The 27,411-nt window shown below is 56.9% G+C and overlaps 7 protein-coding genes across 7 annotated transcripts; 3 read left to right on the top strand and 4 right to left on the bottom strand.

Annotated features, from left to right (window-relative positions):
- Positions 1 to 515: 515 nt before the first annotated feature.
- On the top strand, positions 516 to 3,228 carry BXZ73DRAFT_97833 (uncharacterized protein; the record flags this gene model as incomplete). Its single annotated transcript, XM_048027505.1, has 12 exons — positions 516 to 585; positions 639 to 694; positions 747 to 944; positions 1,003 to 1,082; positions 1,147 to 1,251; positions 1,398 to 1,542; positions 1,597 to 1,685; positions 1,734 to 1,858; positions 1,909 to 2,129; positions 2,180 to 2,701; positions 2,757 to 2,992; positions 3,054 to 3,228. The coding sequence occupies 12 exons, from the start codon at positions 516 to 518 to the stop codon at positions 3,226 to 3,228; spliced, it is 2,022 nt and encodes a 673-aa protein (XP_047881679.1).
- A 663-nt stretch (positions 3,229 to 3,891) lies between these two features.
- Positions 3,892 to 5,553, bottom strand: BXZ73DRAFT_74682 (heme peroxidase; the record flags this gene model as incomplete). The annotated part of the gene is made up of 8 exons (XM_048022072.1): positions 3,892 to 4,072; positions 4,131 to 4,430; positions 4,510 to 4,526; positions 4,602 to 4,872; positions 4,977 to 5,058; positions 5,142 to 5,187; positions 5,252 to 5,335; positions 5,380 to 5,553. The coding sequence occupies 8 exons, from the start codon at positions 5,551 to 5,553 to the stop codon at positions 3,892 to 3,894; spliced, it is 1,155 nt and encodes a 384-aa protein (XP_047881678.1).
- Positions 5,554 to 6,208: 655 nt separating this feature from the next.
- BXZ73DRAFT_97831 (concanavalin A-like lectin/glucanase domain-containing protein) lies at positions 6,209 to 7,939 on the bottom strand (the record flags this gene model as incomplete). Its single annotated transcript, XM_048027504.1, has 6 exons — positions 6,209 to 6,536; positions 6,590 to 6,759; positions 7,092 to 7,336; positions 7,417 to 7,552; positions 7,613 to 7,740; positions 7,795 to 7,939. The coding sequence occupies 6 exons, from the start codon at positions 7,937 to 7,939 to the stop codon at positions 6,209 to 6,211; spliced, it is 1,152 nt and encodes a 383-aa protein (XP_047881677.1).
- Positions 7,940 to 9,430: 1,491 nt separating this feature from the next.
- Positions 9,431 to 12,342, top strand: BXZ73DRAFT_40863 (uncharacterized protein; the record flags this gene model as incomplete). The annotated part of the gene is made up of 15 exons (XM_048018658.1): positions 9,431 to 9,649; positions 9,689 to 9,880; positions 9,937 to 10,045; positions 10,098 to 10,252; positions 10,307 to 10,416; positions 10,479 to 10,656; positions 10,709 to 10,947; positions 11,000 to 11,142; positions 11,250 to 11,371; positions 11,426 to 11,487; positions 11,537 to 11,663; positions 11,723 to 11,878; positions 11,934 to 11,979; positions 12,036 to 12,092; positions 12,140 to 12,342. The coding sequence occupies 15 exons, from the start codon at positions 9,431 to 9,433 to the stop codon at positions 12,340 to 12,342; spliced, it is 2,118 nt and encodes a 705-aa protein (XP_047881676.1).
- Positions 12,343 to 17,020: 4,678 nt separating this feature from the next.
- BXZ73DRAFT_41258 (uncharacterized protein) lies at positions 17,021 to 19,975 on the top strand (the record flags this gene model as incomplete). The annotated part of the gene is made up of 16 exons (XM_048018743.1): positions 17,021 to 17,215; positions 17,276 to 17,464; positions 17,531 to 17,639; positions 17,695 to 17,849; positions 17,902 to 18,011; positions 18,071 to 18,254; positions 18,314 to 18,552; positions 18,613 to 18,746; positions 18,800 to 18,853; positions 18,916 to 18,989; positions 19,043 to 19,104; positions 19,161 to 19,287; positions 19,348 to 19,503; positions 19,561 to 19,660; positions 19,708 to 19,867; positions 19,933 to 19,975. The coding sequence occupies 16 exons, from the start codon at positions 17,021 to 17,023 to the stop codon at positions 19,973 to 19,975; spliced, it is 2,091 nt and encodes a 696-aa protein (XP_047881675.1).
- Positions 19,976 to 21,288: 1,313 nt separating this feature from the next.
- BXZ73DRAFT_74678 (P-loop containing nucleoside triphosphate hydrolase protein) lies at positions 21,289 to 24,050 on the bottom strand (the record flags this gene model as incomplete). Its single annotated transcript, XM_048022071.1, has 12 exons — positions 21,289 to 21,397; positions 21,450 to 21,546; positions 21,607 to 21,704; positions 21,773 to 22,056; positions 22,123 to 22,302; positions 22,356 to 22,437; positions 22,494 to 22,759; positions 22,819 to 22,946; positions 23,000 to 23,122; positions 23,178 to 23,634; positions 23,683 to 23,707; positions 23,761 to 24,050. The coding sequence occupies 12 exons, from the start codon at positions 24,048 to 24,050 to the stop codon at positions 21,289 to 21,291; spliced, it is 2,139 nt and encodes a 712-aa protein (XP_047881674.1).
- A 1,154-nt stretch (positions 24,051 to 25,204) lies between these two features.
- Positions 25,205 to 27,193, bottom strand: BXZ73DRAFT_97827 (uncharacterized protein; the record flags this gene model as incomplete). The annotated part of the gene is made up of 8 exons (XM_048027503.1): positions 25,205 to 25,391; positions 25,452 to 25,654; positions 25,715 to 26,448; positions 26,502 to 26,623; positions 26,680 to 26,768; positions 26,823 to 26,936; positions 27,012 to 27,122; positions 27,179 to 27,193. 8 exons carry the CDS (start codon positions 27,191 to 27,193, stop codon positions 25,205 to 25,207), a joined length of 1,575 nt encoding a protein of 524 aa, XP_047881673.1.
- Positions 27,194 to 27,411: the final 218 nt, after the last annotated feature.

Below are 27,411 nucleotides of genomic sequence, written 5' to 3'. Positions count from 1 at the left end.
CTGTACATTGCGTGCGCCACTCCGTCAGACCAAGCAAGTATGGCCCACTTTGGCCGTACATCGCCAAGCACCTCCACCACCCCTGGATAATCGCACTGTATGTCGTATTTATTCGACTCGGAACTGCCAGCACGTCGATCCACATCATCATTCCCTCTGTCTCATGGTCGCAACTCCAGAGCACGTAGCATACCCACACTTGCGGATATCTACGTTCCGCTTGTAATGTGTGCGAAGAGATCCATGAGAGGTGTTTTCGGGGCGACACACGGGGAGGAGGGGGAGAAATGTGTGTGCAGTGGTGTTGAGGTCGATTCACTCGACTATGGTCCGACCCGTTGTGCGGCGCATCCCGGCGCCTACACTTTCTCGGCCAGCGACCGCCGCACCGGGTAAGCGATCAGGCAATTTCGCGTCCAGTCACGGGACCGCGTTGACGACGACGCGACCAATGTTTGACGCCTGACTGTGTTTTCCTCGGACATTGATCACCACCGTCGTCGACCTCGGCCACGATGGCACCGCGCAGGAAGAAAGTCAAGCGAAGTGGAGGCACGAGCTCCCAACGCGCAACAGATGAATTAGGTATGTCGCATGGTCGACTTACGTACGTCAAGTGTTAACACGTGGCGTGGAAGTACCGCCCGCCTCTCCGAAAGGCATACTTCAGCTTCCATTCGACCTCCAGTTCGAGGTATTCCCGGCGGCTACATCTCTGCTCTGCTCTGCTCTGACACCGTGTGCAGATTCTATGGCGACTGCATCCCCGCGATCTCTTGAATATGGCGCGCACCGACAAGGCGCACCGAGTGGCTCTGCTGAATAAGCGGACGATGCTCCTCGCTTGGCGCAAGTCCTTCGAGAACGCCGAAGGAGTACCAGCGGTCGTCCCGGGATTCAGCCATCCAGCCTTCGCCGCCGTTCTCTTCACAGATCACTGCAACGTAGGTCGTCGTATGTGCACAACGTCCGGGTACGCTCACATATCCCTCCACATGGTAGAATTGCGGGCGAGCTGCCGACAACCTAGAGCTCATCCCGGCGAATTGCGCAACGCTGTGTCCGATGTGCAAGATAAGACTGTGTGTCCTCGCCTGCTTCCTGAAGTTTCCCCCAGCGCAACTGATAATCGGTCACCATTCATAGGACCATCGAGTCTTGGTCGCGCGTCGACAAGTTTGAGGAGAAGCTGAAAGAGAAAGCTCCATATACCCGCTTACGTTGTCTCCTGGTGTTCTCTTCACGTGAGGTGTACGTGTCCATTTTCTAGCCGTGTTGCACACAGGTCCAGTAGGTGTGATTGGGCATATCAGTCCCTGGCCCGTGGACGGCAGGGCATTGACACGCTTTCTGCCGATGAACCTGAACTGTGGCTATTCACTGACTTCTCCTTACAGAAAAGCATCCTGGGGGAACTATACCGTATTCTTGTATCCCCGCGACCAGTTTTTGGACCTGGAAGCGAAGCTGGAGGAGCTCACTGACGACGAGTTCAAAAATTACGTGGTCAAGCAGCAAAAGTGGGCCGCACAGCTGCAGCCAGTGAGTGGTGGAGGCTTGACACGACTCTACTCCGGAACTCATTTCTATACGCAGTACGTCAACTCCCTGGTTGCGTGGGCCGAGTCCGCTGAGGCCCAGAAGGCTGAGCGCGTAAAACTCATACGGGATGGACGCGCTGATCAGTGAGTCCGGCCGTCTTACACATAATTGATGCTAAGGGGATTTGGTAGGATCATTCAACGTCTCTGCCGCGAAGGCTGGAGTGACGAGGTTGACAAGGATCCGGCTGAGGCGAAAAGGTGGATCAAACAGCACGACAAGGATCTACAGCCACGGCCAACGATCACAGACTCGGGTAGGTCGCACAGCCGGACCGCCCCACGACACTAATGACCGTTCTCATAGAGTGGCGCCGGGCCGGAAAGGGATTCCGGGATGTTATGATGGGACTCCACCAAGGCAGGTTGAGAAGCGAATGGACGAGGCGGTGGCACGTTCGGATGCTCTGTCTCGTGAAGGCCTTGGACACTTACCGGGAAGGACGCTGGGCCCCAAGAGCAGGCTACCAGCTCATCGGCGGCGCCGAGGACTACGCCTTCCACCCCAAGATCCAGCGGCTGCTCAACGTCGACTCCACTGCCAACAACGACCACGCCAAGCTGACCGCTGAGATCAGCTCCCTTCTCCCCGGCCTCATCGAGAAGTGGGCGAGCGAGCGCCGGGCCGCCTTCCTCGCCCACCCCGCGCGCTGCTCCAGGCCCACGACATCCCCATCGCGGACGACGTCACGGACCCAACGACGCTCGCGGTCGTGACGTTCGACTGCACCGAGTGCAAAGCAACAAACATGCGCTTCCCCGCCGTGCTCGGCCACAAGGGCGGGCGCTGCCTCTTCGGCGGCGACGCCGACGACACCGCGGCCGACCTCCTCTGTGACCCCGAGCACCAGATCCGGGTCCAGTTCTGCGAGCGGTTCCGCGGCCTGTTGCGGCACGCCGACGGCGAGCGTCCGCGCTGCTACCAGCTCGACCGCCTCACGCTCTCGGCCGCCGCGCCGTCCGCTTGCGCGGTCGTCGCCGCGTGCCGCCTCGACCCCTCGCGCGCGACGGTGGCGGACGTGGAGGCGAACAAGGCGCGCATGCGCTGCACGGTTTGCACGGTGGCCGGGCAGGGGTGGGCGTACGACTGGGCTGCGGCGGTGCGCTCCCTCCCCCGCTCCACGCTCGACGCGCATTCCACTGATGCGCGCGCAGGTGCGGCACGACCTGGAAGTGCACAACCTTATCGACGACAACACGGAGGACAAACCTGTGAATCCCGCGCACTGGCAGGGCATCCACCCCTCGCTCCGGGACCCGATCCTCAGGGTCGAGGCCGCGATCGCGCAGGAGCGCTCCCAAAACGCGAACGCGGGGCCGTTCCATTGCACGTGGTGCGGCGAGTTCGCGGCCAAGTCTGCGGCCGTGCTCGTCGACCACGTCAAAGTACGGTGAGCGCACTCCGCGGCCCCGTCCCTGACCGCCCCGTCGAGGCTCACCACTTGCGCGCAGGCACCGGAGGCAGCGCGCGCGCCGGGGCGCCGACTTCGCGCGCGAGCGGCTCACCCCTCAGGTCTGGCTGTTCCGGGAGCGCCCCCGAGATACTCGCATCCGCGAGCGCGTTGTGGTCGTGGACGGGGAGGAGCGCCGCGCACTCCAGGTGGACGCGGATATGTACAGGGAGTGACGGGAAGCATCCGGGCATTGCGCCTGTCTCAAACTCTGGGTGAGCACTGTGCATGGATGTCTTTATGTATGCGTCTAATTGTTTCAGGTCTCAGGCCCAGGGACCTCCAGCAGCAGACTTTTCCAAATACTTTACGTCACACCCTGTACGAATACGTGCTGGTTAGATTATACCTGGGCTCTTATAATGCGCATTTGGTTCACGCTATGATATCGTCTGTGGGAACACACTAATGCCACTTCGCTACATACCAACTCTCTGTGTCATTGCAATTGCACTTCTGAACGTGAACTGTGCCGCACCCACGCCGACCGCACCCTGCTGATGCCGCGAAGGACTGAACAGACCCCGTGCCAGGTGGGAGCGCCACGGCATTCACTCGCCCGCCGCAACGGAGCCTTCCACGCACGCCCATTGGCCCTTCCCCGCACTGGAGCAGGGGGCTCCCGCGTGTGCGAGATGCGAAACGGTTGACAGCGACAGACTGAATTGAGGTGCGGGGCAGGGCGACTGGGCGACAACAGGGGACAACAAAGAGCGTGCCGGTGGGCTAGTATTAGTACTTCTATAGCGCGTGCGGAAACGAAAGCATCTGCCCCCTCCTTCCCCCTCCCTCTCCGTCTCTCCGTCCATCTTCCGCCCCCTTCCCCCTCCCGCACGCCCTCACGCGTTGCGGGTTTGCAGCAAACTAACTTGAACCTTTTGCAGAACCGCAGACGTGCTAGAAGCGAGCAGGACGACCCGTCTACTTCTCATCGAGCCCTTCATGATCCAAGGCTCAGACGCGACGAACTGCTGCGTCGGGACACCGAGCTCAAACAGGCGCGAGACCGCCGCCGCGAAGCTGCGAGGCGCGAGGCACCGTCAGCGGGGGCAACCACAGCGAAGGTGAGCGCACGCACTCCTTGAACCAGAGCTCCTCCGAGTCGGCGTACGCCTTGACCCACTTCTTGAAGCCCTTGTCCTGCACGAGCACGTAGTCGGTCGGGAGCATCATCAGGCTCTGCGTCTTCTTGTCCTCGAGCTGCTTCGGCCCGCTCCACTTCTTCCACACCCACTTCTCGTTCATCAGTAGCTTGTAGAACTCGTTCGTCACGCTCGTCGGCGAGAACGTCCACGGGCCCTCGAACCCAGACCGGTCCGAGTGGCAGCGGCCGAGCGCGTGCGCGCCCACGAGCGCGACGATCTCCTGGTCGTTGAAGCTGCGGAACGAGGCGGGGGGTGGTCGTCAGCACCGCGTCCTACCAGCCGCCGCTGCGCGCGTGGGAGACGGGAACTCACCCCATGCGGTAGAAGATCTAGAACGGGTGGGGGCGCGGGTTCGTCAGCGTCGGTTCACACGCTCACATTTCTCCCGACAGGACTGCACTCACGTTCCGGACGTGGTCCGCGCCCTGCGCCGCGTCGGGCAGGCGGCCGTCGGGCGTGCACTGCACCGCGAAGCCGTCGATGCGGCCGGCGCGCCAGGGGATCTTGGGGCCGCCGAGCTCCTGGATGGCGGCGACGCCGGCGAGCGTCCACAGGTCGCCGTACGAGATCCACGGGAACTCGTTCTTGACGTCCTCGAGGAGGGTGCGCGCGACGTTCAGGCCGTTGTTCGCCCCGTGCTTCGACTCGGGGTCGAAGCGCATCGTGGCGTAGTTGCTGCACAGGCGCACAGAGGAGTGCGCGAAGACGCAGGGAAGACGGGCACGGCGTCAGCGGCGCGGATCAACAACATGGAGGGAAGGTGTGATATTGCGACTGACCTGCCGCCGGTGTTCGTGTCCTTATCGTAGGTGCCGGAGGCGTGCCACGCCAGGCGGACGAGGACGGGGCCGTACGAGCCGTCTATCGCGGGGCGCAAGCGTCAACGTCTCCCCGCTGCCACCCAGCGGCGCGCGCGAGTGGGAACGGGCCACGTACCGTCGTACCCTTATCGGCGGCCTCGTCCAGGATCTCTGCGACACGGTTGTACACCTGCGAAGAAGAGAAGAGACGGCATCAGCGACGCGAGCATGCGAGACGAGAATGGGCCGCGCACCTTCTGGTAGTCCTCCTTGGTGGGCACGAAGTTCGCGGCGACCTTGGCGGCCTGCGCGCCCGACTTGGCTGCGGTGCCGGCCGTCTTCGCGGCGTCCGAGTCGGAGGTCATGAACCAGAAGGCGGCACCACCGACGACGACGGCACCGAGGGCACCGTAGATGCGGCATTGGTGTTCGACTTGGGGGCCTCGGTCGAGTACTTGCGGAACGCGGGGTTGCGGAACGCGGAGCGGGAACCACGGACGACGGGTGCGGCGGCACCGACGCGACGTGCGGATGCCCTGAGCGCGGCGAAGGACATATCTAAGAAGAAGTAGTAGAGTAGAGTAGGCGGACGGTGGTGGGGAGCAGGATGAGGAGGTGTAGCAGGTTTAGTGATGACCTCTCCTCATTATTCATGGCACGTGATCGTAGTATGACTAATTCTCCCCGTTTTGATTGGTGAGGGGTCCACGTGCGTGCGCTTGACCCCACAACGCCTGAGCGGGAGAACCGGCCGAAAGTTGATTCTTCCCCCGGCCGAACGCCGAATATACGACGGTGCATTAATCCAAGTTGTCTTGCCTCAAGGCCTCATGCGTCGCTTTCAAACCCTGATATCCAAACCATAGTTACAGCAGCGAGCAAGTATAATGGCGACAATTAAGTAGTACGAATAGAAGGCACAGCAGCAGTGACGACGAGAGCGAGTGAAACAAACCGCTGTAGACGATATCTACTGAGCGGTGGGATCGAGAGCATTATACATACAGAGAATAATGCACAAGTACGTATTCAAGTAGCAAATCCAGAAACAAATCCGTCCAAAGCATCGTAATCGCGTTCGTGAGCATACCGTTAGCGTTAAGAGTCGTGGGGGTAACATAGCGTAAACGGGTCCGTGGATCCCAAGCCCAGCAACTGGGCATCGCCCGTGAGTCCAAGAAAATCTAACAAACCGCGCTGCAGAAGCCTGCTCAGAGTAGCAGCAGCCCCAGGAACGCCAGCGCGAGCGCGGTCAACGTCGCAGTTGCGCCCGCAGTGGGTGAGAATGCAGATGCCGCCGCGCCCGTGCCCCCGTTGAGCCCGGCGCCGGTCGTGATCGTCGCGGGCAGAGTGTTCGTGGTAGCCGCGGAGCCCGTGCGCGTAGCCGTGGAGACTGTCGTGGTTGAGGCAGGGCCTCCCGTGGTGTACGCGCGAACGTAGTTGATCTCAAAGTACGCGTTGTCGTACGCAGGACTTCCCGGGCCGGAGACGCTGCACAGCCCGGGGCACGACGACTGGTAGATGCTCGGGACCCCGGCCCTGTGTGTGCGTTAGCATGACGAGCGGTGGGCAGGGAAGGTGACGGGACGCACCAGTTGCCGCAGAGGGCGATGTCTATCACGATTTGCTGCGGAGTGAAGTAGGCCGTGAAGTTCGAGCAGTCGTCCGTGATTGCCGGGTAGCTCGCGGAAGGGAGGCCCCAGGAGGAGATGTCGATGGAGCCCTTGTTGTTCAAGGCGAGTGACGCGGGCACGTCAGGTCTCTATAGAGATGAAAGTCGTCATCATCATGCAGGTCGTTCAAGGCCGTTCATGAGAACTGAGATGAAAGGGACCCGGCGCAGCCACATCTGCCGAGATTGAACACAAGTCCAAGCGCGCGGCAAAGTCTCGAAATGACCGTCCTTTCGGAGCGCGGAGGGTGGGGGCAGAAGCAGTGCACACACGCAGTATCGCAGCGCCTCTGACGTGCCTGCCAGACACCCCGGACCTCAAGCACCAAGGCCTTGAGCCTCGGGCCTTAGGTCTCGGATCTGGGCCTCCCGGTCACCCATGCGAGAAGTCACCGCCGCTGAACACAGGAAACAGGACTCACGCTCCAAAACCACATGTAGATGCCAGACACATCGAACTGGGTTGCCCAAACTCCACCACCCGCGTTCGCAAAGTTCTGACCGAAGCTGTTGGGCTTGGTCTCGTGCACAGTGCATCCCGAGCCCGCGGAGCAGTTCGTGAAACCGAGGGTGCCCGTCTGCTCAATCCTGTTCGATGTGAAGCATCCCGAAGTGGTGTGAAGCGCCATCTGGTTCGAGGACTGCAGGTTGATGCCTTCGACGATGTCTGCGCGGAGACGGCGAGAGGCGGGGAATGAGAATGAAGGTTGCGAGGGTAGGGGAAAGAGAAGAGGGCAATATGCGCACCTATCTCACCGTCGTCGGGCCATAGAGGGCCTTTGGACCAGAAAGCGGGCCATACAGAGCATCCATATGGGAGGTGGGTGGCGTCGAACACCCAAATACTTCCGAAGTCGTAGAAGTCTTTGGTGGTAATCCGCACCTACAAATGTAGCGGGGTCGCCTGAGGAAAAGCGGGAGAAGTAACAGGGCGTAGACGCACCGTATTCCGATCCTCGCCAGCAGGCAAATTCGTCGTGTTGTCCACTCTGATGATCGCCTGCCCCGCACCGTTGACGTATGCCAAGTTTTCCGCCGTCGCCTCAGACTGGTTGAGCCACCAGACGGAACCTGGGCAAGCTTGATGAGACTTTTGGGAACATAGACTGAGAACTGAGTACTCACTGAGGGTCAGATTGTCCCAGGATCCAAAGAAGTCCCATCCATCGAAAAACGACGGTCCGGAGTACTCGCGGACAAGATCATATCCGAACGACGAGGTCACCAGAGACAGGACAAGCGGGGATGTAACGACGTGTCTGAAGCGCATGGAAGGGATGAGAAGGCGCGGAAAGCCGAGAGAGGACGTTCTGGGGTGAGCTGGAATGTGGAGGCCGAAGTCTTCCAATATTTGAACGCGGGGCCGGACCGCGGAAACGAGGCCGGACCAAGTGCTGCGCTGGACAAGGCCTGGGCGCGAAGGAAGGGTGGTCGAAGAGAGTTCGCCGCGGCCTGGGAGGCGAAGGCGTTTTGAGGAGCTCGAACGGCCGTCGACCTGCGGGCGTCCGACAGAGTCGGGAAGCGGGCTCGAGGGAGTCCAGGGCTGCACGAGCGGAAGTTGTCGCCATCAGCGCGTGGTCTCGGACAGACGGCCTCGTGCGACCGTGTCTGCCCCAGCGCTCCGACGCCGAGGGGGGCCTCATGGCAGCAAAACCTTGTATGCCTGCGAGGACGTCGGGGCAGTGTAGTGTGTCCAGGACGAGCTCACCTGGAGCCTCACGAAAACAGTTCGCGGTCCATCGGAGCCGGACGGATAGTAAGTGAGTTTGGCTGGGGATGCTCAGGCTCTGGAATCTTGTCCAAAGGTTCGTTGGGTGCAGTCGAAAGTGTGCAGAATGGGAGAATGTCGATGGTCATGTGGAAGCAAGGTAAGAGTTCGTCTCTGGAGAAGTCATGGAATGGAGGGGGAACGGCAGCTCGAAAGGCAGTAGGCGCGCATCCAGCTGAGCGGACCTCTGCGGGCGCTTTCATGCATGAGCTCAAGGCCGCAACTTTATCTTCATCGACACCGAGCGCTGCTGTCGTTCCAGCGCATCAGCTGAGAGCTCACTCGACGTGCTCCAGGCTGCGCCCATGATCATCATGAACCTGCCGTACTTGTACATATATGCGTGTAATCCGGGTCAATACTGCTTGGTAACGACTCCTCAGTTTCTAAACAATCATACCTAGCATTGGTTCTTGAAGGCGAGTACTCCTGATTTTTCTGCTCCTGTGTTCTTCTGAACCCGACTTCTGGCAGGAGGCCATAGGGTGCGGTCAATAGGGTTATACTCGGTAGCCAATATTAATACTACATCACCGGAAATGCGGGACACGTACTTATCCAACGTATCTTGGCCGCCGCCGGCACTCCGCGTTGACGTCCTCAACCCACTGGTATTCGGGCTTGTTCGCGGAGAGATCAATCATTTATGCATCTCAATTTCGGGTACCCTTTATAGACGTGAACTGACAAACCACCGCCGGGGACTCATTTTTGACAGATGGACGCCTATCCTTCCGCCACCTCTGTGAGCTGAGTCCATCAAGCTGTTCACCGTCCTGACACCTGTCAAGGTGCACATGAGGGTGCGGGGCGTAGGGGGTCCTTCCCATGAATCTGAGTGGTGAGGCCTTGGTTACCAGGTTCGGTTCTTCGGCCGTGGAACTGGTGTCTGGAGATCATCAGTTCGAACGCATAGGATAACTTCGGTTCGTCGGCTCTTTCGACCGTTCCCCACTTACTCACGTACCCGCCCAGTCCTCAGCTGCTTTCTCAATGGCATGGATATCCGCGTATTTCCTCCCTCTGCTTCTTTTCTGCATTACGAGCTCGCTGAATGCTCAAGCTCCTCCACAAACATTCTTTCCACTGGCTGTGCCGCTGGCGGTGCGCTCGCCATATATGAATGTCTGGTTCAATAGTGGCAACGACTCTCAGTATTTAACAAGCAATGTCCCGGTGGTTCCTTGGTCCAAGGCGAGTTTTCCTGATTGCGTCTGCGCCCTGCATTTCTCTGAAGCCGATACTTGGTAGGCGAACATGGGGTGGACCAATATGGTGGTAATTGATGGCCAGCATTACTCCATTACTGGATATGCAGACAGAGTATCCAACATCACTGCTCCTGCAACCGTCACTGGGGTACATATCACACCTACCCGCTCGGTGTACTCTATGCAGGCCGGCCCGATGAACATCAACTTCACATTTCTGTCTCCAATCGAGGTGAGCAGACGATTCTCCTGCATACAATCGTGAAAATATATGACTCGGTGTCACAGCCCGACGACTGGGTGAAACAATCGCTTCCATTCACGTATGCGTACTTCGAAGCGTCTTCCACAGATAACGCCCCACATGCTGTGAGCGTCTTTTCGACCGTGACTGTAGGTGGGTATACTTCTCGTTTCTCGCTTCTGACTTTGCTGACGTCTTGACTCAGAATGGGTGACCGGAGACAGAACGAATGCCGTTCAGTGGAGCATGAACACCACAGAAGCAAGCCGTTTCTGGCAGTTCAGTCGTCCACAACCGCCAGCGTTTCTCGAGGTCAATGGTCAAGCGGAGGATGGAACAGCTTACTTCGCGGTTTCGAAGGTGCGTACATATTCAACGCATCGAATACCGTCTCAGCAACAAACCTGTCTGTAGAATCTCGACGTTTCCTTCGAGGAAAACACCGCTTGGGAAGTTATCGTAGACTTCGTCGCAAACAGCACGCTTTCAAACCGTCTTTCCAGCCAACATGCACCCGTCGCCCCGTACGCAACCGTTTGTCTCTAGCTTTTCACAATTTTAGTCTCTAATCTGCCACGACTCCCAGTTTCTTTCCCAGTCTGGCGCTCGCTGTTGACCTAGGCTCCATAACGTCCACTTCGGAACCCGTCTCTTGGGCGCTCGGATTCACTCGCGATCCCGTTGTACAAGTGGCACTCCCATCCGGGGGTACCAAGTCGCGGAGACCGTACTATGCCATGCAGTTCTCCGATATCAACGCGGCTGTGAGCTGCTCTCTTTGACCGTCAGAATGCTAGAGCTCACTGTCTCCCCTAGATCGACTCCGTCATTATCGACTTCCCCAACGCACTCCAGCGTGCGATTGCTCTGGATGCGAAGCTCATGGATGCCGCCAGCCAAGTTTCCCCACAGTACAGCGATCTCGTGTCTCTGTCTGCGCGTCAGACAATGGCATCGTTGGACATCACCGTGGGCGAAGACGCACAGGGGAACGTCAATGGCTCCGACGTGCAGATCTTCATGAAGGACATCAGCATATCGAATACCAACTCCGCGTGAGTCTATCATGCGCATGCTGATTCATATGCTGACGTTGGTGCACGCAAGACGTGTCAACCCCGTCGACAAGATGTACGCAGCATTCCCCGCATTTCAAGTCCTGAACACGTCCCTCGGCGCAGCCATGCTATCTCCGCTGCTGGAAGCTCAAGAAGGTATCCGAGGACAGTCATTCGCCTCTCCTGATATGGGTATATTCCCTTCATCACTATCAATATTTCTTTTCTGACCCTTCGTAGGTGCTACGTATCCGCAGACCAAGATTGATTCAAACTCGGCACTAGGCGTGGAGCGTGAGTATCTTATCATGCCGCCGTCGATACAACTGACCACGCTCTGCATTCAGAAAGCGGAAACATGCTGATAATGCTGCTGGCCCAAGCGCAAGGGACAGGCGACACGTCGCTTCTCGCGCGATATGTGAGTGCCTCGGGAGACACTGCATGTTTGCTAGTCACTTACGCGAGCATCCAGTACTCGCTGGAGACGCGGTGGGCGGACTACCTTGTCGACAACTCTTTATTATCGCAAAATCAGTACGTGCGATCACGAGGTGCGAGATATTCTCTCATGTATACACTACAGGGAAACGGCAGATGCGGGGTCCGGGGCGAACAACACCAATCTTGCGATCAAAGGGATCATCGGAGTGAGGGCGATGGCTGGGATCAGCGCGGCTTTGGGCGAGAGTAAAGACGCCGCGAATTACAACGTCTGTACCCTCTTCGCTCACATCGTCGCAGTGCGCTGACCGCGATCCGCATCGAGCAGAACTCTGCCACTGAACTCTACAACCAATGGCTCTCCTTGGCTCTATCCTCGGACAAGAGCCGCATTCTGGGGAAGTACAATGACGAGTCCTCTTCGTCGTTGATGTACAATCTGTTTGCCGATCGTTGGCTCGGAACAGGCCTGGTTTCAGAAGATGTACGTTATGCTGCACATTGAATGACTCTATGTACTGACGCACGTTGTGCGACAGCTACTGAACGACGCAACTGCGTACTACAAGACGCTGCTCACAGGGGGTGATTTGTACTCTTCAATTTGACCGCTGTGAATCCGACTGAGACTGTTAATGCAGACTCATCCACGCTCGGTCTATCCCTTGACAGCACGACGGGGGCCACGAGTAGCATCAGTGCGTATCATTAATTTCGTATCAATGAAGTCCTGACGCGCTTCCAGTGTCTCAGCTCTTCTTGGCAGCCACAGTGACAGATACGTCCGTCCGCGACCAGCTCGTAGAGAAGGTGTGGGCACGCGCCAGCCTTAACTCTTCAGAGGGACCTCTTCCGGAGAGGTATGACAACATCAATGGTAACAGTGTTCTGGACGGAGTGGCAGGGTGCGTGCTCGACTTTGGTGCGCCGATTATCGCAAGAGACTAACCTTCACTTGTGTTCGCCACAGTCCCGCAGTCGGTTCGATATTTTCGCTGCTCACATTAAAGTAGGCCACCTGCCTTCATCCGCAATTCCTTCAACCCACTCACGCTTTATCAGCCTGAGAAAACAGAACCTCGCTGGTCCCGTGCATAGCACTGGAGATACTCCAGCTTCCGGGCGTTCTAACGCGGTCACGATAGTTGGAGGCGTCCTCGGTGGAGTTGCTGCTCTGGCGGCCGTTGGCGGGCTCGTCTACCACTATTGCGCGCGCCCGCGCTCGGGCTCCGCACGCGACACCAGTCCTTTCGAATCAAACGAACCGAAGGTCCGCACGGTGGCCGAGACGTACGCCTCGCCGACCACTGTGAACTTCACCTTGTCGCGCTCCTCTTCACTCTCGGCATCTGGGGAGGCGACCATCACACCGTTCATGGGCGCCCCTACTCCCGCCTTCATAACTTCTTCCGGGAAGAAGATACCTCCATTGCAAGACCTCTGCAACATACGAGAGTCTTCGGAAGTCCAGAGCACCGAGGAGCACGCATACTCCGTCTGCTCTCCGTGGGCACCCTCGTCGAGTGCCGCGCAGACTGACTCGACGTTGTTCTCGTACGAGGCCGGGGAAGTGCAGGCTCTGCGCGTGGAAATGGAGGACATTCGCAAAACGTTGAGGATGATTCGAGGCGAGGGCCGCCTGAAAATGCACGGCGACTCGGGGATGTTGCCGGACTACGCAACCGCGGCTTCGTTCGAGTGAGGCCTCGCACTGTACATACCAAATAGACTCAGTTAGACACCACGAGTTCCAATCTGACCTTGAGTAGCGTACTCGAGAGGCGCGGCACTTATGTACTAGCTGTGAAATCTACATACAGGCACGCGAACCTGTTCGTCGTGCGGGCCTGTACACGCGTCGGGTGGACGTGAACGCGTGAAATGCATTATTTACGGGGTGACCTCGTCGTTGTACGTGCACAGGAACAGCTCCCCCGCACACCCCGCCCTGCATCAGGATCCCCGGCTCAGTTGCGTACCGCAGCATCGACGTTACCCGTATCAGTCTTCTGGCGAAGGGCCTTTTGCGCGGGTCCGTCCTCGTCTGCCAGTCTCTCTACGCACTGGCTCCGAGTCCTGGCAGTTAGGCAGAGGCATGGCGTATAGCGGGACGGACGCGTCGCGGTGCGGCCCGCAGGTGGGCGAGACAAACCGTGCGCGATTTGAAAAGGACTCGGAGGGAGGGTTGGGTGGGGGGATGAGTTCGTCGGTTGTCGGGATCTCGGGATCTGAGCGCGAAGGAATGAGCGGGGAGCGACGAATTCAAGAGTAAGTAGCGTCACTAGACGCTCAGCGCTCGGCTGGACGTATGGGGCCTACCTCGCTGGCTCGGCCGGCACCGACAATAATATATGTGTCGATCGTCGTGAGCCTGTATCCCAGTCTTGCGAGTTCGTTCTTCTCCCGCGAGAATAAGGGCAATCCAGACCACGCCGCGTCTTTAGGACGCACCGCTACAGCCCAGTCGCGCCCCACATATGGCAGGGCCGCGGTGCTGGAGAGTATGTACCGTCCGCGCGGTCTTTCCTCTGCTGCCAGCTCCAGTTTACACTCACGCGCCAGGACTCCGCGCGCGAACAGGGCTGTGGTTGAAACGAAGTAGTCTTTATTTACTACCTCATGCGCCGTTTTGTCAGGACTCAGCTTGCGCAGCTGGGGCTGTCACTGTGCTTGCTGAGGCTCGGACCTTCTGACAGGCTGAAGAAGATCTTCCTGGCAGCGTGGCACCATCATCTCGGTCGGTGTCACCTGTACCTCACATCAATCAGGCCGGCTTAGCCCGTGGCACTGGGGGGGGTGGCCCGGGTCAAGTAGACCTGAAACCGTGCTCCCCCGCACGTTTGAATAATTCGTCCAATAAACTCGAGCTGTTTCCCAACAGGGAAGTGCTCGAACGCCCTCCCAAGTCCCCCAGCCCATCACGTGTCATCAGTCCGCGTTATCTCTCCCGCCCGCGCCCGCGTTATCTCCCGCGCCCACGCTCACGTTATCTCCCGCGCCGGCGCCGCGCGCCTCCCTGCCCCGCCACCCGTGCTCGCTGTGCCCGACAGTGAGCTCGCTGTCCCTGCACCCTGCCTCCCCCTCCTCTCCGTTTCCCTCCGTTCTTTTTGTAATCTACTTGTATTCAAAATGCGCACCTAATGGTACACAATCCAATCGCCACACCTGCCTGGGTGTGCCTGCACTGAGCCCTCAAACCTCCCAAAGTGCGTGCAATACAGGAACATATATAAGCATTCAACTGATCGGCTAAGTCCTGCATCAGATAGATGTAGATGAGAGCTGCTCTATTATAAAATCGCAGGTGGATAGCTAGAAGGGTGCAGGTATGATGTCATATGTTATCTCAGAATGACATATCACACAGTGATATGGTATATGCATATATCGTCTTATGTACACCCAGAATCGTACCTAGAGGTCATTCAGAGTGTATTGCAAGAAGAAGAAAGTGAATAGACGATGTTGTGGTGAAGATGTGACATATGCTCAGAAGGGGGAGTTGGCTTGAAAATGTGACCTTCATACTTCGCATCTTGTTGCATTACGTTTATATGTATACGGAGAGCTCAGATCGTCGTTTTGGTGCTTATCGGTGAAGGATTGAAAACAGGAAATGGTATGTCATTATTCCATGACATAGAGTATAGCGAGATAGCATGTGCTCCGATTATTATTCTGAAAGGTGGAATAGAACGGGGTGTTCTTCTGCTAAACGATGCAGAAAGAATCTTGAAGAATGGTTGAGCGGTGGTTGAGATACGCCATATGGGTCTAGAACGGCAGGTTGCACAAAGAACGCCCTTGAACCACCTTCACCGCTTTGCACACTTCAAGCTCATATGGCGTATCTCAACCACCGCTCAACCATTCTTCAAGATTCTTTCTGCATCGTTTAGCAGAAGAACACCCCGTTCTATTCCACCTTTCAGAATAATAATCGGAGCACATGCTATCTCGCTATACTCTATGTCATGGAATAATGACATACCATTTCCTGTTTTCAATCCTTCACCGATAAGCACCAAAACGACGATCTGAGCTCTCCGTATACATATAAACGTAATGCAACAAGATGCGAAGTATGAAGGTCACATTTTCAAGCCAACTCCCCCTTCTGAGCATATGTCACATCTTCACCACAACATCGTCTATTCACTTTCTTCTTCTTGCAATACACTCTGAATGACCTCTAGGTACGATTCTGGGTGTACATAAGACGATATATGCATATACCATATCACTGTGTGATATGTCATTCTGAGATAACATATGACATCATACCTGCACCCTTCTAGCTATCCACCTGCGATTTTATAATAGAGCAGCTCTCATCTACATCTATCTGATGCAGGACTTAGCCGATCAGTTGAATGCTTATATATGTTCCTGTATTGCACGCACTTTGGGAGGTTTGAGGGCTCAGTGCAGGCACACCCAGGCAGGTGTGGCGATTGGATTGTGTACCATTAGGTGCGCATTTTGAATACAAGTAGATTACAAAAAGAACGGAGGGAAACGGAGAGGAGGGGGAGGCAGGGTGCAGGGACAGCGAGCTCACTGTCGGGCACAGCGAGCACGGGTGGCGGGGCAGGGAGGCGCGCGGCGCCGGCGCGGGAGATAACGTGAGCGTGGGCGCGGGAGATAACGCGGGCGCGGGCGGGAGAGATAACGCGGACTGATGACACGTGATGGGCTGGGGGACTTGGGAGGGCGTTCGAGCACTTCCCTGTTGGGAAACAGCTCGAGTTTATTGGACGAATTATTCAAACGTGCGGGGGAGCACGGTTTCAGGTCTACTTGACCCGGGCCACCCCCCCCAGTGCCACGGGCTAAGCCGGCCTGATTGATGTGAGGTACAGGTGGTCGGTGTCTCAGCTTTGAGTTTGAGTATCCAAGGGAGGAGACCGCAGATATGTTTGGCGCCCGTTCCTGAACGGGCCACACGATTAGTCAGGATTCCCGCGATCATCGCTTTGGAATGGGTTCACCCATGCACTGACAGAACTCGGAAGTAGCTATGTACCACCCATTCACTGAGTCACGTCCCTGCGCCGGAATCGCCGGTCCAGTTAACGTTCAATGCGTTCTGCATGAGCTCGTCACACGCACTGCTGTGGTTGCGATGGACCGGTGATTGTCGCCTTGATTGGACAGTGCATACATCTGCATGTGGGCTTGCTCACAACTTTGTACAAGTTCCTCTCTCCTTTCTCGCACACCCAAAGACTCCTAGACGCACTTCGCTGCCTTGTGTTGACTCCGTACGTGTTCTTCGACTGATATCGGGCACTCAAGCTGATCACAGTCCTTGTCACCGAGGCTCCATCAGCCATCGCAAGGCTGTCCTTGACGTATGCCACATCGGATCCGTTGAAGCCAGTAAAATCAACTTCTTTCCGTTTCACGCAAGCTTGTCAATGGAAGACGGCGTAGTGAAATAGACACCGGTTTTCATGCGGCACAGCTCACACTCTGAAAATCTCACCTTAAGAGGTACCATCTCCCAGCTGTCCCCATCTTTCCCCTTCGACTAAGTCACCCACGACCCCCCTCCGTTGCAGGTGTTGAATTTCCTCTCTGGCGACGATAAATGCCGACCTTTGGTGGACGGACTATGGCGTGGATGCTGACACTTCTCATCTTTCTCCTTCTTTCCTGCATCGCGCAATCCCAAGCCAACGCACAGTATTCTGCCCAAACGTTTTTCCCGGCCTCTGTTCCTTTAGCGGTGCGCTCGGCATACATGAACGTTTGGATCAATGGTGGTACAGACTCCCAGTTCTTGCCCGCACATGTTCCAATTGTCCCTTGGACCAATGTACGTTCGCTCTCCAGCCTAAATGAGACTAGCTAATCCTTATAATGACCGCATTTGAAGGCCCACTTGGGTTGGGACAACATGATCGTGATTGACGGGCAGCCCTACGCCACTTCTGGGGATGCCATCCACCCCAACAACACTATCCCAGCCACTGTCAACGGCGTTCAGATCACACCTACGCGTTCGATTTACTCCATGCAGGCAGGCCCGATGGACATCAATCTCACATTTCTGTCTCCGATTGAAGTGAGTTGTACTCCGTCTCATTTCTCAGTGATCGATGTCCCGGAAGTGCTGAGAAGTTCGTCGCAGCCCGACGATTGGGTAAAGCAGTCTTTGCCATTTGTATACGTGTTTTTCGAGGCGTCTTCCCGTGATGGTGCTGCACACTCTGTCAGTGTGTCGTCAGGTATTACCGCAGGTATGTCCCGGCTTTGGATGTAGCTTCTGAGCTTGCCATAACCTCTTGCGGCTAGAATGGGCCACAGGAGACCGAAGCAACACCATTCGGTGGACCGTGAACACTACGGGAGCGAGTACATTCTGGGAATTCGGCCGTCGACAGCCCGAGCCTTTCAAGGAGATCAATCATCAAGCAGAAGACGGTACAGTATACTATGCTGTATCAAAGGTGCGCGCACATCCAGTGCTTGTTTTGACTTGTCGACTCACCTGGCTCGCAGAACCTCAGCGTTAGCTGGGAAGAAGGTGCTGCGACGAACGTCAACGATGATTTTGGCACCAAGGCCGTGCTCACGAATAACATTGCCGACCCCCCCGCCAATGCTTCAGCGTACGGATATTTTTGGATAATCGCTGTGTCGTATGCGAACCTCACTCCGTTCGTGGCAGGCCGGGTCACACTCCTCTGCTATCGTTGGCTGTCAACTTAGGAACCATCAAGAGTACTGCGGAACCGGTCGCATGGGCGCTGGGATACATCCGCGATCCTGTCGTGCAAGTGAACTACCCAACCGGGAGGAGCCAAATGCGGAGACCGTACTACGCCACGCAGTACTCAGATATCAGCTCCGCTGTACAGTCCCTTTTTCTGTCGAGTAATCTCACTCACAGAACCGTCTCTGATTTCACCAGATCGACTTCGTCATCATCGATTTCCAGAACGCTCTACAGCGTGCGATAGACCTAGACACGAAGCTCGTCAAGGAAGCGAGCCAAATCTCTTCGCAATACAGCGACATTGTGTCCCTCGCTGCACGTCAGACCATGGCGTCGTTGGACATCACAGTGGGGGAAGACGATCAAGGCGCTCTGAATGCATCCGACGTCCAAATCTTCATGAAGGACATCAGTACGTCGGAAACTAACTCTGGGTAAGCTCGGTGCGCATTCCTTGCTGCTTGCGCTCATCTTCCGTGCGCCAGACGCGTCAGCCCTGTCGAGAAGATCTACGCGGCGTTCCCCGCGTTTCTATGCATGAACGCGTCCCTCGGAGCGGTGATGCTCTCCACGCTTCTAGGGATTCAACAAAGCGGCACCGCGCAGTCGTTTGCTTCTCCAGATCTAGGTCTGTTTTGTTCTGTGTCAGTGCTCCAGATGCGAAGCTTAACTAGTCTCCAGGTGGTCAGTACCCGCAAACCCAAAACAGAGCAGACTCTGGGCAAGGCGTCGAGCGTGAGTGTTTCATGTTACGACGAGTCGTGCTTACTAACCCAAGTAACTGACCATGAGTGCAGAGACCGGAAACATGCTCATCATGCTCTTGGCTCAAGCGCAGGTTACAGGCGACGCATCCCTTATTGCACAGTATGTCAGTGCATCCAGTCACACCGTACATGCGCAGTTCTGACAAAGGAGATCTAGTATGCAAAAGAGAAACAATGGGCCGATTATCTCGTTGCAAACTCCTTGCTCTCGGAGAACCAGTACGTATCTTGACGGTTAGTGAGAAAGTTTTTAACGAGTCCGGTGCGGTGTACAGAATAACGGCAGAGAAAGAGCCAGGGGTGAACAACAGCAATCTTGCGATTAAAGGCATCATAGGAGTGAGAGCTATGGCTGAGATCAGCCTGGCTATCGGTGAGCACGACGATGCCGAACAATACAATGTAAGTCTCAATCTCGCTCTGGCTCGCTACGTCGTGCTCACCATAATCCATATCGAGCAGACCTCTGCTACGAATCTCTACAACCAATGGTTGTCCTTGGCAGTATCCTCTGACAAACCCCACCTGCTCGGAACGTACAACGACGAATCGTCATCGTCTTTAATGTACAATCTGTTCGCGGATCGCTGGCTCGGAACCGGCTTGATCTCACAAAACGTACGCTTTAGTCTGTATATCCACGACATGTGCATGCACGTACTTACGAGCCGGCAGGTGTTGACCAATCAAACGGAGTTCTACAAGACACTCCTCACGGGAAGTACAGCGTTCGGGCCGCCCATTGACAGTACGAAGACAAACACGAGTAGCATCAGTACGTCCAGTGCACCTCGTATCGGTGAAGCACTGACACGTTTTTAGTGTCCCAGCTCTTCGTGGCCGCCACAGCGACAGATGTAGCCGTCCGTAACCAGTTCATAGACGCGGTGTGGGCTCGCGCCAACCTGAGCACCACTGCAGGACCTTTACCGGAGGACTACGACAACACCAATGGAAACAGTACTCCTGATGGGATCGCGGGGTGCGTGGTCGTTCCCTGGCCCCCAGGGGTCGTTTTCAAATATTGACGTTGCGTTCGCGACGCAGCCCCGCAGTTGGTTCAATATTCTCATTGCTCGCGTTGAAGTAAGCGACCCATCGCTCGCCGGTATTTCTGGCAATTTACTTACGCCTCGGCACCCGTTAGCTTGAGCAAAAAGAACATCACTGTCGCTCCTCCAACGGGAAATGAGACCCCTTCTCCGCCGGCTTCTCACACGGCCGCGATAGTCGGCGGCGTCCTCGGCGGAATCTCTGTCCTTGTGGCCATCAGCGGACTCATATACTACTATCGCGTTCGCTCGCACTCTGCACGCGACACTTGCTTGGGTACAGACAAGCGGAAGGTGTATACGGCTGCCGAGGCGTACACCTGGCCAACAATCGACACCCCAGCACACGTCTCGCCGTCAAATGCAGTCATATATCCCTTCACCATGACCACCTCATCCACGAACTTTATCAGCTCCGCGGAGCCAGAGAAGCGGAAGCCGCCGCCCCAGGACATCGATACGTACAGGGACGCTCCACACGTCCCGAGGACCTCCGGCTCTGTTCGCTCGCCCCTGTCTCCGCCGTCGGTCGTCTCGCACGCATACACCACCTCTACTGCGAACGATCAGGTGGAGGTGCATGCACTACGCGTGGAGGTGGGGGAGCTTCGCACGCAGTTAAGGATAATCCGTGGTATGCGGATGGACGCCGACTTGGAGTCGTTGCCGGACTATGCGACCGCAGCGTAGTGGGCTCAGAGTGGAGCGTACAATGTAAACTTAAAGCAACATGCATTCTCTATCGTCAAGCGACGTTTTCATGAACGAAATCGTACGTGAATGCGAGAATGCGAGAGCGGAGGATTGAAGTGGAGGACGTTGACGCGAGGGCGGGCCGCGGAGAACATGAGGGCGGAGAACGTTCTCCGCCTGGCGTTCTCCGCTTCAACGTCCTCCGCACTGGGAGTCGATCCGCCGTCTACGGGCACCAAGCGCAGATGGTGGGATGCTCATGACCTCGACAGCGGAGTGCTGCTTGCATCCGCCGGCGTTGCGAGCGTAAACGCGCCCGCCTCATGCCGCCGCTGCTCAGCGCTCAGTGGCCTCGTCCAGAAACTTGCTCCGCGTTGGTTCGCCCACCTACTGGGCCGTGGCGCCAGCGCTCCACCCGACGTCGCTCCTCGATTAATTTACGCGAAGGAGCCGCTGAATGAGCAGCTCGCTGCGGCGGCGAAGGAGGGGACGGCAGACATGAAAGACGGGGAGGGGGCGGAGGGAGTCTAAGACGTCTTCTTTGAGACTGTCGGGTTTGGCATGGACCCGACGCAATCACGTATTTTTATGGAACAACATTTCTTTCTCTGTGATTCTCTTACGACCGAGTCCCGGTCGCCCAATTCTCGGCTACTTCTTACAAAAATGCCTCCGCCTGCATCTTCCACAGACGAGCGTAGTCTGCGTCGCGCTCGAGAAGCACGTCATGTCCACCTGACTCTACGAGTCCGGAAGCGTTCATGTACCTGGCAAAGCAATCGTCAGCCGTGCGTCGGTATTCGAAGGTGAATGACATACAAGATTAGGTCTGCGTGGCGCGTGAGCTTGCCGAAGCGATGCGAGGAAAACACCATCGTCTTCTGGCCGCGAAACTCGCGCAGGCGCGTGAACAACTCTGGAGCATGCCAGGGTTAGCACCGCCCAGGGCGACGTGCAGACACAACAAGCCACGCACCGTGCTCCGCAATCGGGTCCAGCGACGCGCTGGGCTCGTCGAAGAGCAAAAGCCCCACTTGCGACTCCGCGCGGACGGAGCGCATGAACGTCCTCGCGCTATATAGACGGCCAACATGCAGTCAGGACCCAGCCGCCATGATCCCGTCCACACGGTGGGCACTCACATCGCGAGTCTCTGCATCTGACCCCCGCTCAGATCCCGGCCCACGCTAGAAGCGATATTGGCTGCTTTGGCGACCGCCTTGCTGTCGAACGGTTTGCCCGACAGCGAACGGGAGCCTGAGCCCGGCGCGCTGATCATTGATGGGACGTGGGAGCGGAGGTACGCGTTGTAACCTCGCGGGAGTGATTCGATGAGCTCGGCGGCTCCGCCGAGGGCAGCCGCTTCGCGTACTTGTTCGTCCGTGCTGGCTCCGTCGGGGTACCCTAAGGCGATGTTGTCTCGGACCTGCAAAACGAGAAGGGAAGGCTAAGCACGCGTTGGAGGCGCGGACCCTGGGATAATAGAACGCACCGAGAGCGGGAAATGGCTGTAGTCCTGGAAGAGGACGGTCATCGCCCGCCGGACGTCGCTGAGCTTAAAGGTGCGAATATCGAAGCCGTCGAGGAGAATGGTGCCCTCGTTAGGATCGTAAAGGCGCAATATGAGCTTCAGAATCGTGCTCTTCCCCGCGCCGTTCGCGCCCACAATGACCTGCATCTCCGTCAGTGTTCGGTAGCAGAGGACCTCTCTCGGCTAATGCGCACGCAAAGTTGGCCTTGTAGCAAAGTGAATGACACGTCTTTCAGCGCGTAGTTGTCCGTCCCGGGGTACTTGAAGGACACATTCCTGGTAGAATCTGATGAGGATACGCGGACGTCGAAGGGTTGTTTTTGGAGACGTACCGGAACTCAATGTGCACGCCGGAAGAAGTTGGTAAGTCGGATGAGGGTGAGAAGGCTACAGTGCCATCAGGAACGATGTTCTCAATGTCACCTCCTTCATACGCATCTCGGAGCGCGCTGAGAGACCCTCCAATCGTATTCGCAGCATGGAATGCTCTTCCAATAGAGGACGACAAGGCCTGAGCGGATGTTTGCACAAGGTGAAGCGACGCCAGTGCCTCCGCCATGTGTCTAGGGTCACGCGCTGCGTGCAGCGTGAACGCAATCTAGAAAGAGGGAAGCAATTCAGCGAGACAGGTTGACGCCACTGTAGTGGTGTGCGTACCTGCGGAAGATTGGTGAAGAGGTGCTTTGTCGAAAAAATTGTTCTCCAAGCTCCCCTCCGCTTAGTTTGGACTTCGTTCCACGACACATCGCCCGCGTCTCCCAGCCGTTCCGTGGCTGCCCGATACTCTAAGGGAGGTGTATCAAAGAGGGCGGTGGCATGCAGTGTTCGGGGGCCGTACCTTCGATCGCAAACGGCGCGAGATTACCGGCGACGAGCTCTTTTCTATACGTCTTGTGCCCCACGATGTGCTTCCAGCCTTGAACCTTGATGTAGTCTGGATCATGGCTCGTGACGGCCGACGCTGCGCACAGTCGTGTGAGCGAACATTCTCCACATATGCATGCTCCTCCCCTCACCTTTCCGACTCGAAAACATGCCGGAGCGCAGCACAGCGAGAGGCATCAACTCCGCGGCAAGGGCTACGGCCGCGGCAGCTTTCGCGCTGTCTCCCCGGCCGCGCAGCGCATTGAACAGGACGGCCAGCTGCGATCCGGCCTGTGTGAACGTCCCGAACAAGCCTATCATCGTGTCGATGGGCGTCCATATGGGCGGGCTCCGATGCATCCTGCCCGCGATCGACCCGCCGAGGCGTTGCGTGACGTCCGGGCGCTCGAACGTTGGGACGTCGAGGCGGGCGTAGGCGGAGAAGGTGCGGAGCGCGAAGGTGCGTTGGATGTGCAAGTTCAGGGACTCCCTGAAACGATGGGAGAGGTGCGAAAGCAGATCAGATGCGACACTGCAGGCGACTCGGCCAGCGCAGAGAAAGTAAAGGTAGTCGGTGTCGATGTGGCCTGTCTCGATCGCGGTCTCCATCTGCAGGACGTGAGTCAGAAGTATACAACATGCTGTGATGGAACGCACCAGACGGATCAGCTGTCCTTGGAACCTGCGATCCAGTGGTGAGCCGGCAGGTGTTACTCCATGCATGGAACGACGAACCAGATCGATACGGCGGGTACTAGTGACTTGACGAGATTAGATCCGGTGTAGAGGAAGACGAGGCCTTTACATCCAGGGATGGAAAGGACCTCACGGAGTGCCCGCCACACGTATGGCGCGGAGTTCATCATTGCCCTCGCCTTGACGCGAAACTCCGAGAACATCGTGGCATGTTCGCTGGGGTCGTCTTCCTCGAAGAAATCCCACACACCGTACTTGGTGTGTTTGACGATCCGTATGGTGTCGTCGATTGAGATCTCGAGGGCCGTTGTCTGGGGAGCCATGGTCATGGTGACCATTGACGGTCTGGAGAAGGAGGCTTTTCGGACGTTCAAAGTCGGTTGGGGTGAGTGTATTAGGTTTGCCGTATTGGTAGCCGCGCAGTGTACCATGTGGAGGCTTTGCCCGCTCGCTGCGGTTCGCGGTGATGGGATGAGTCATGCAGATGCGCATCCGCGGAGTCCAATCAGTGATGTTGACACAGCTCACAGCCATGCCCAGAGCTCCGAACACAGATGGATGCATACCAAGAAACCACGATGGGGCCGAGCACCCCTGCAACGCGATGAGTCATGTAAGCCGTCTGTCGGTCTACTTCTGGGGCCTCTCGCCTAGAGGAGCGCCTGATAAAAACGGAATATCATAGGAAATCGGACTCGTTGACGAAGAAGTAAGGAGTGACACCAAAAGAGACGTTGAGACGACCGAGCAAGCACACAAAGACGGAGACCCTCGAAAAAAGCCATAGTGACCAGACCCGGGGGCTATGGGCACCGAGTACTGGAGGCGCATACGAGGGGAGACACATAGATCGAGACGATAACTCACAGCGGGCGTGTATCGGTATGGATTCCACTGTCAAGGTGGGGTTACGCTCCCCGCACGCGTCTTCAGACGGCCGGAACTTTGCGAGTCAAAGCAGAGTAGAGAGCGACACCAAGGGAGGGAGGGGCCTGGACGGGGGCGGCGGGGGAAGTATCATGTAGCACTCAGCTTGTGTAGGCAGGCGTTCACTGCATTCCATGGCACCAGCTGGCTGCAGAGGGCGGTGAAGACGCCAAGCCGTGCGGGCTTGGGAGCGAGTGAGTCCCATATAACGACGCGGACTCAGGAAAAGGACGCGGTTGATGTCCCGGAAGCAGCTCGCTGCACGTGCCAGCGTAGTGGGCTCAGAGTAGGCCGTATACTTAGTGTACACTCAAAAGCAACACGCATATTCCATCATCAAGGAGCATTGTCACCAGCATCGTTGCCGACGAAACCATGTCTGTGCAGTGGGATCAACGTTCATTCACGCTACCGTTTGTGAACAAGAGACTTTGGGAGGGGGCTTCAATACCGAGTAGATAGGACGAATTGCCTAAGCCACAGCAAAACGGCGTTGTTTTGTCTACAGTTGGTTGTGTGCAAATGAAGATCCCCGGACCTCGAAATACATGAACAACTACCGAACGTTCGGCCGTGCTGAATTCCGAGTGGACTTCCGAGGCACCGAGTACGAGATGGCCAGTCCAGCGGCGATCTTCTCTCGAATAAGGGCGCTCGGTGACCTGAAATCGGGAAACATCCACACCCCGCGGTCCGTGACGCTCTCCTCGTGGTCAGTAGTATGCCCAAAGAGCCGTTCCTGTCTAGGAGATGACGAGTTTAGTGCGCATTCACCACGTAAATGACCGCTGTACAATACTCACTCATCTATAAGATGCTTGCCTATCATCTCCGGCTCGGACGTGCCGCACCGCGTACAGCGATAGCGCTTTTTGCGATCCGGGGAGTTTTGAGATAACCTGGCCTCAAGGTCCCGCGACGCCGAGGCCTCGGCGTCCGTCAAGCGAGTCCAGTGACTTTGAGCACGCCTCGGCAGAGCGTCGTGGCACCGCAAGTCGTGAGAGATCTGCGCGCGTCGGGCTCAGCGGAACTCTCAATGGCAAATGCAATGCGTGTCCGTGCTCACCGCCGAATGCCAGTCGAACACTTCCCACTCCAACTTCTTCTTCGAGCAGATCCCGCACTTCAGACGCACTCCACACGCCTCTACGTCCGCGGGAGTCACCGCGTACGGGTCCAGACCGCACACGGACACGACGTCCCGCGCGACAGGGAGGGAGCGGGCGAGCTGGAGTACGCCGGTGTTGCGTAGGCGGGGCCGCTCGTGATCGGGGCATTTGCGCTTCGCGATGTACGTGAAAATGCGCTCCTCGTACGGATCCGCAGCTTTCGGTAGCTCGTCGACCTCGTTGACGCATGGGTGCCCGCATACGTCAGGGAAGTGCAGGTTTCCCTCGCCGCACTGCGTGCATTCGAACGCGGAGATGGCCAGACGGAGAGGCGCTTTGAAGTTATCCACAGCCGTCGCGTCGCCAACCGCCTGTCGGAACATCGCGACTAGGCGAGCGAGGTGCGGCTCGGCCCACAGTTGGTTGAGACCGGGGAGGACGGATAAGAGCCGGTCTCTGAGTGTGTCGGAGCTATCGGGGTCCTCGATGATCTCTTGGACTTTCGATATTCTGGCATAGTCGACCATGCTGCCGACGACCTGGTATCCAGATCCACTGTTCCAGCGCATATCCCGATAGGTCCAAACGGCGGAGTAAAAGAGCCGTGCTTTCTCCTCGGACTTTCTGGCTAGCCGAGTGGCTCGAGCAGTTGACAGGAACCTAACGAGAATTTTGCGCACGTTGAGCCAGTCTTAACGAGCGCGATGAGTTTGTGGTGACCATGTATGTGAGATGAACACGTACCAGATTCCGTCAGCTCCCGGGGTTCGACAACTATCTTCATATTCCAGAGCACACACCGGGACTCCGACGACAGTTTGTCGATCTCTTCCCCCCATCCTGCCTCTCGGAGCCGTGCCTCAATACTAAGGTTCATCGGTGAGCAGCGTTGACTAAAGGCGTGGTACAACACTTGACTGACGCATCTCGGCGATCCCGACGTTTTTGGCGATTTTGTGCTTCCCGCCTACGCTCTTCCTGAGCCTCCCACTTCCAGAGGAGATCCGCATGCTGACATGATGGGTTTGCACATAGCCTGCCTCGAAAACCGACGGGGAAACACACCTTCTTACGTGCAATAGTGGTTTGCTTCACCTCCGAAAAGAACCTCCGATTGGTTGCAAGGTTTCGCATGCCAGTTATGCTCTGCAGAAGCTTCGAGAGATCGACCTTATGGAACTCGACAGTAGCGTATGAGCTTCATAAGCGAGGTCAATGCTGGACTCTTGAGTGCTGGATAGAAAAAAGGCTCACGATGTTGGAAGCTTTGTCACACATAGCTTCCTGAGGTGAGTTTCCGACGATATCAACTTTGCGAATTTCTTTAGGATGCGACTGCATAGAGGATCCGAGTGTCGGACGCTCCTGTTAGCCGGGTCAGATGGATGACTTTTCGCTGTGCCACGGTTCGGAAGACTTACAGCTTCTCCGAACATCGCGGGCAATAGCGTACGAACCACCGCTCAATCAGCGTGAAATGACCGACTTTTGCGCAGCCCTGCATCATAATTGTGAGCAACACACTTGGCAATCGCACGAAAGACAAACGCGCATGGCAATGATCCGAGAAGAGCAATCCAGCCAAAGCGGGGCAAGACATGTTGTCTAGCACTTCCAGAACATCAGGTGAATACTTTTGGAAAGATCGTCTCCA

This window comes from Epithele typhae (assembly GCF_022376455.1).
Source record: "Epithele typhae strain CBS 203.58 chromosome Unknown BXZ73scaffold_5, whole genome shotgun sequence".
NCBI lineage: Eukaryota > Fungi > Basidiomycota > Agaricomycetes > Polyporales > Epitheliaceae > Epithele > Epithele typhae.
The sequence above is the reverse complement of the archived record's forward strand: the minus strand, read 5'-3'. Positions and strand labels throughout refer to the sequence as shown.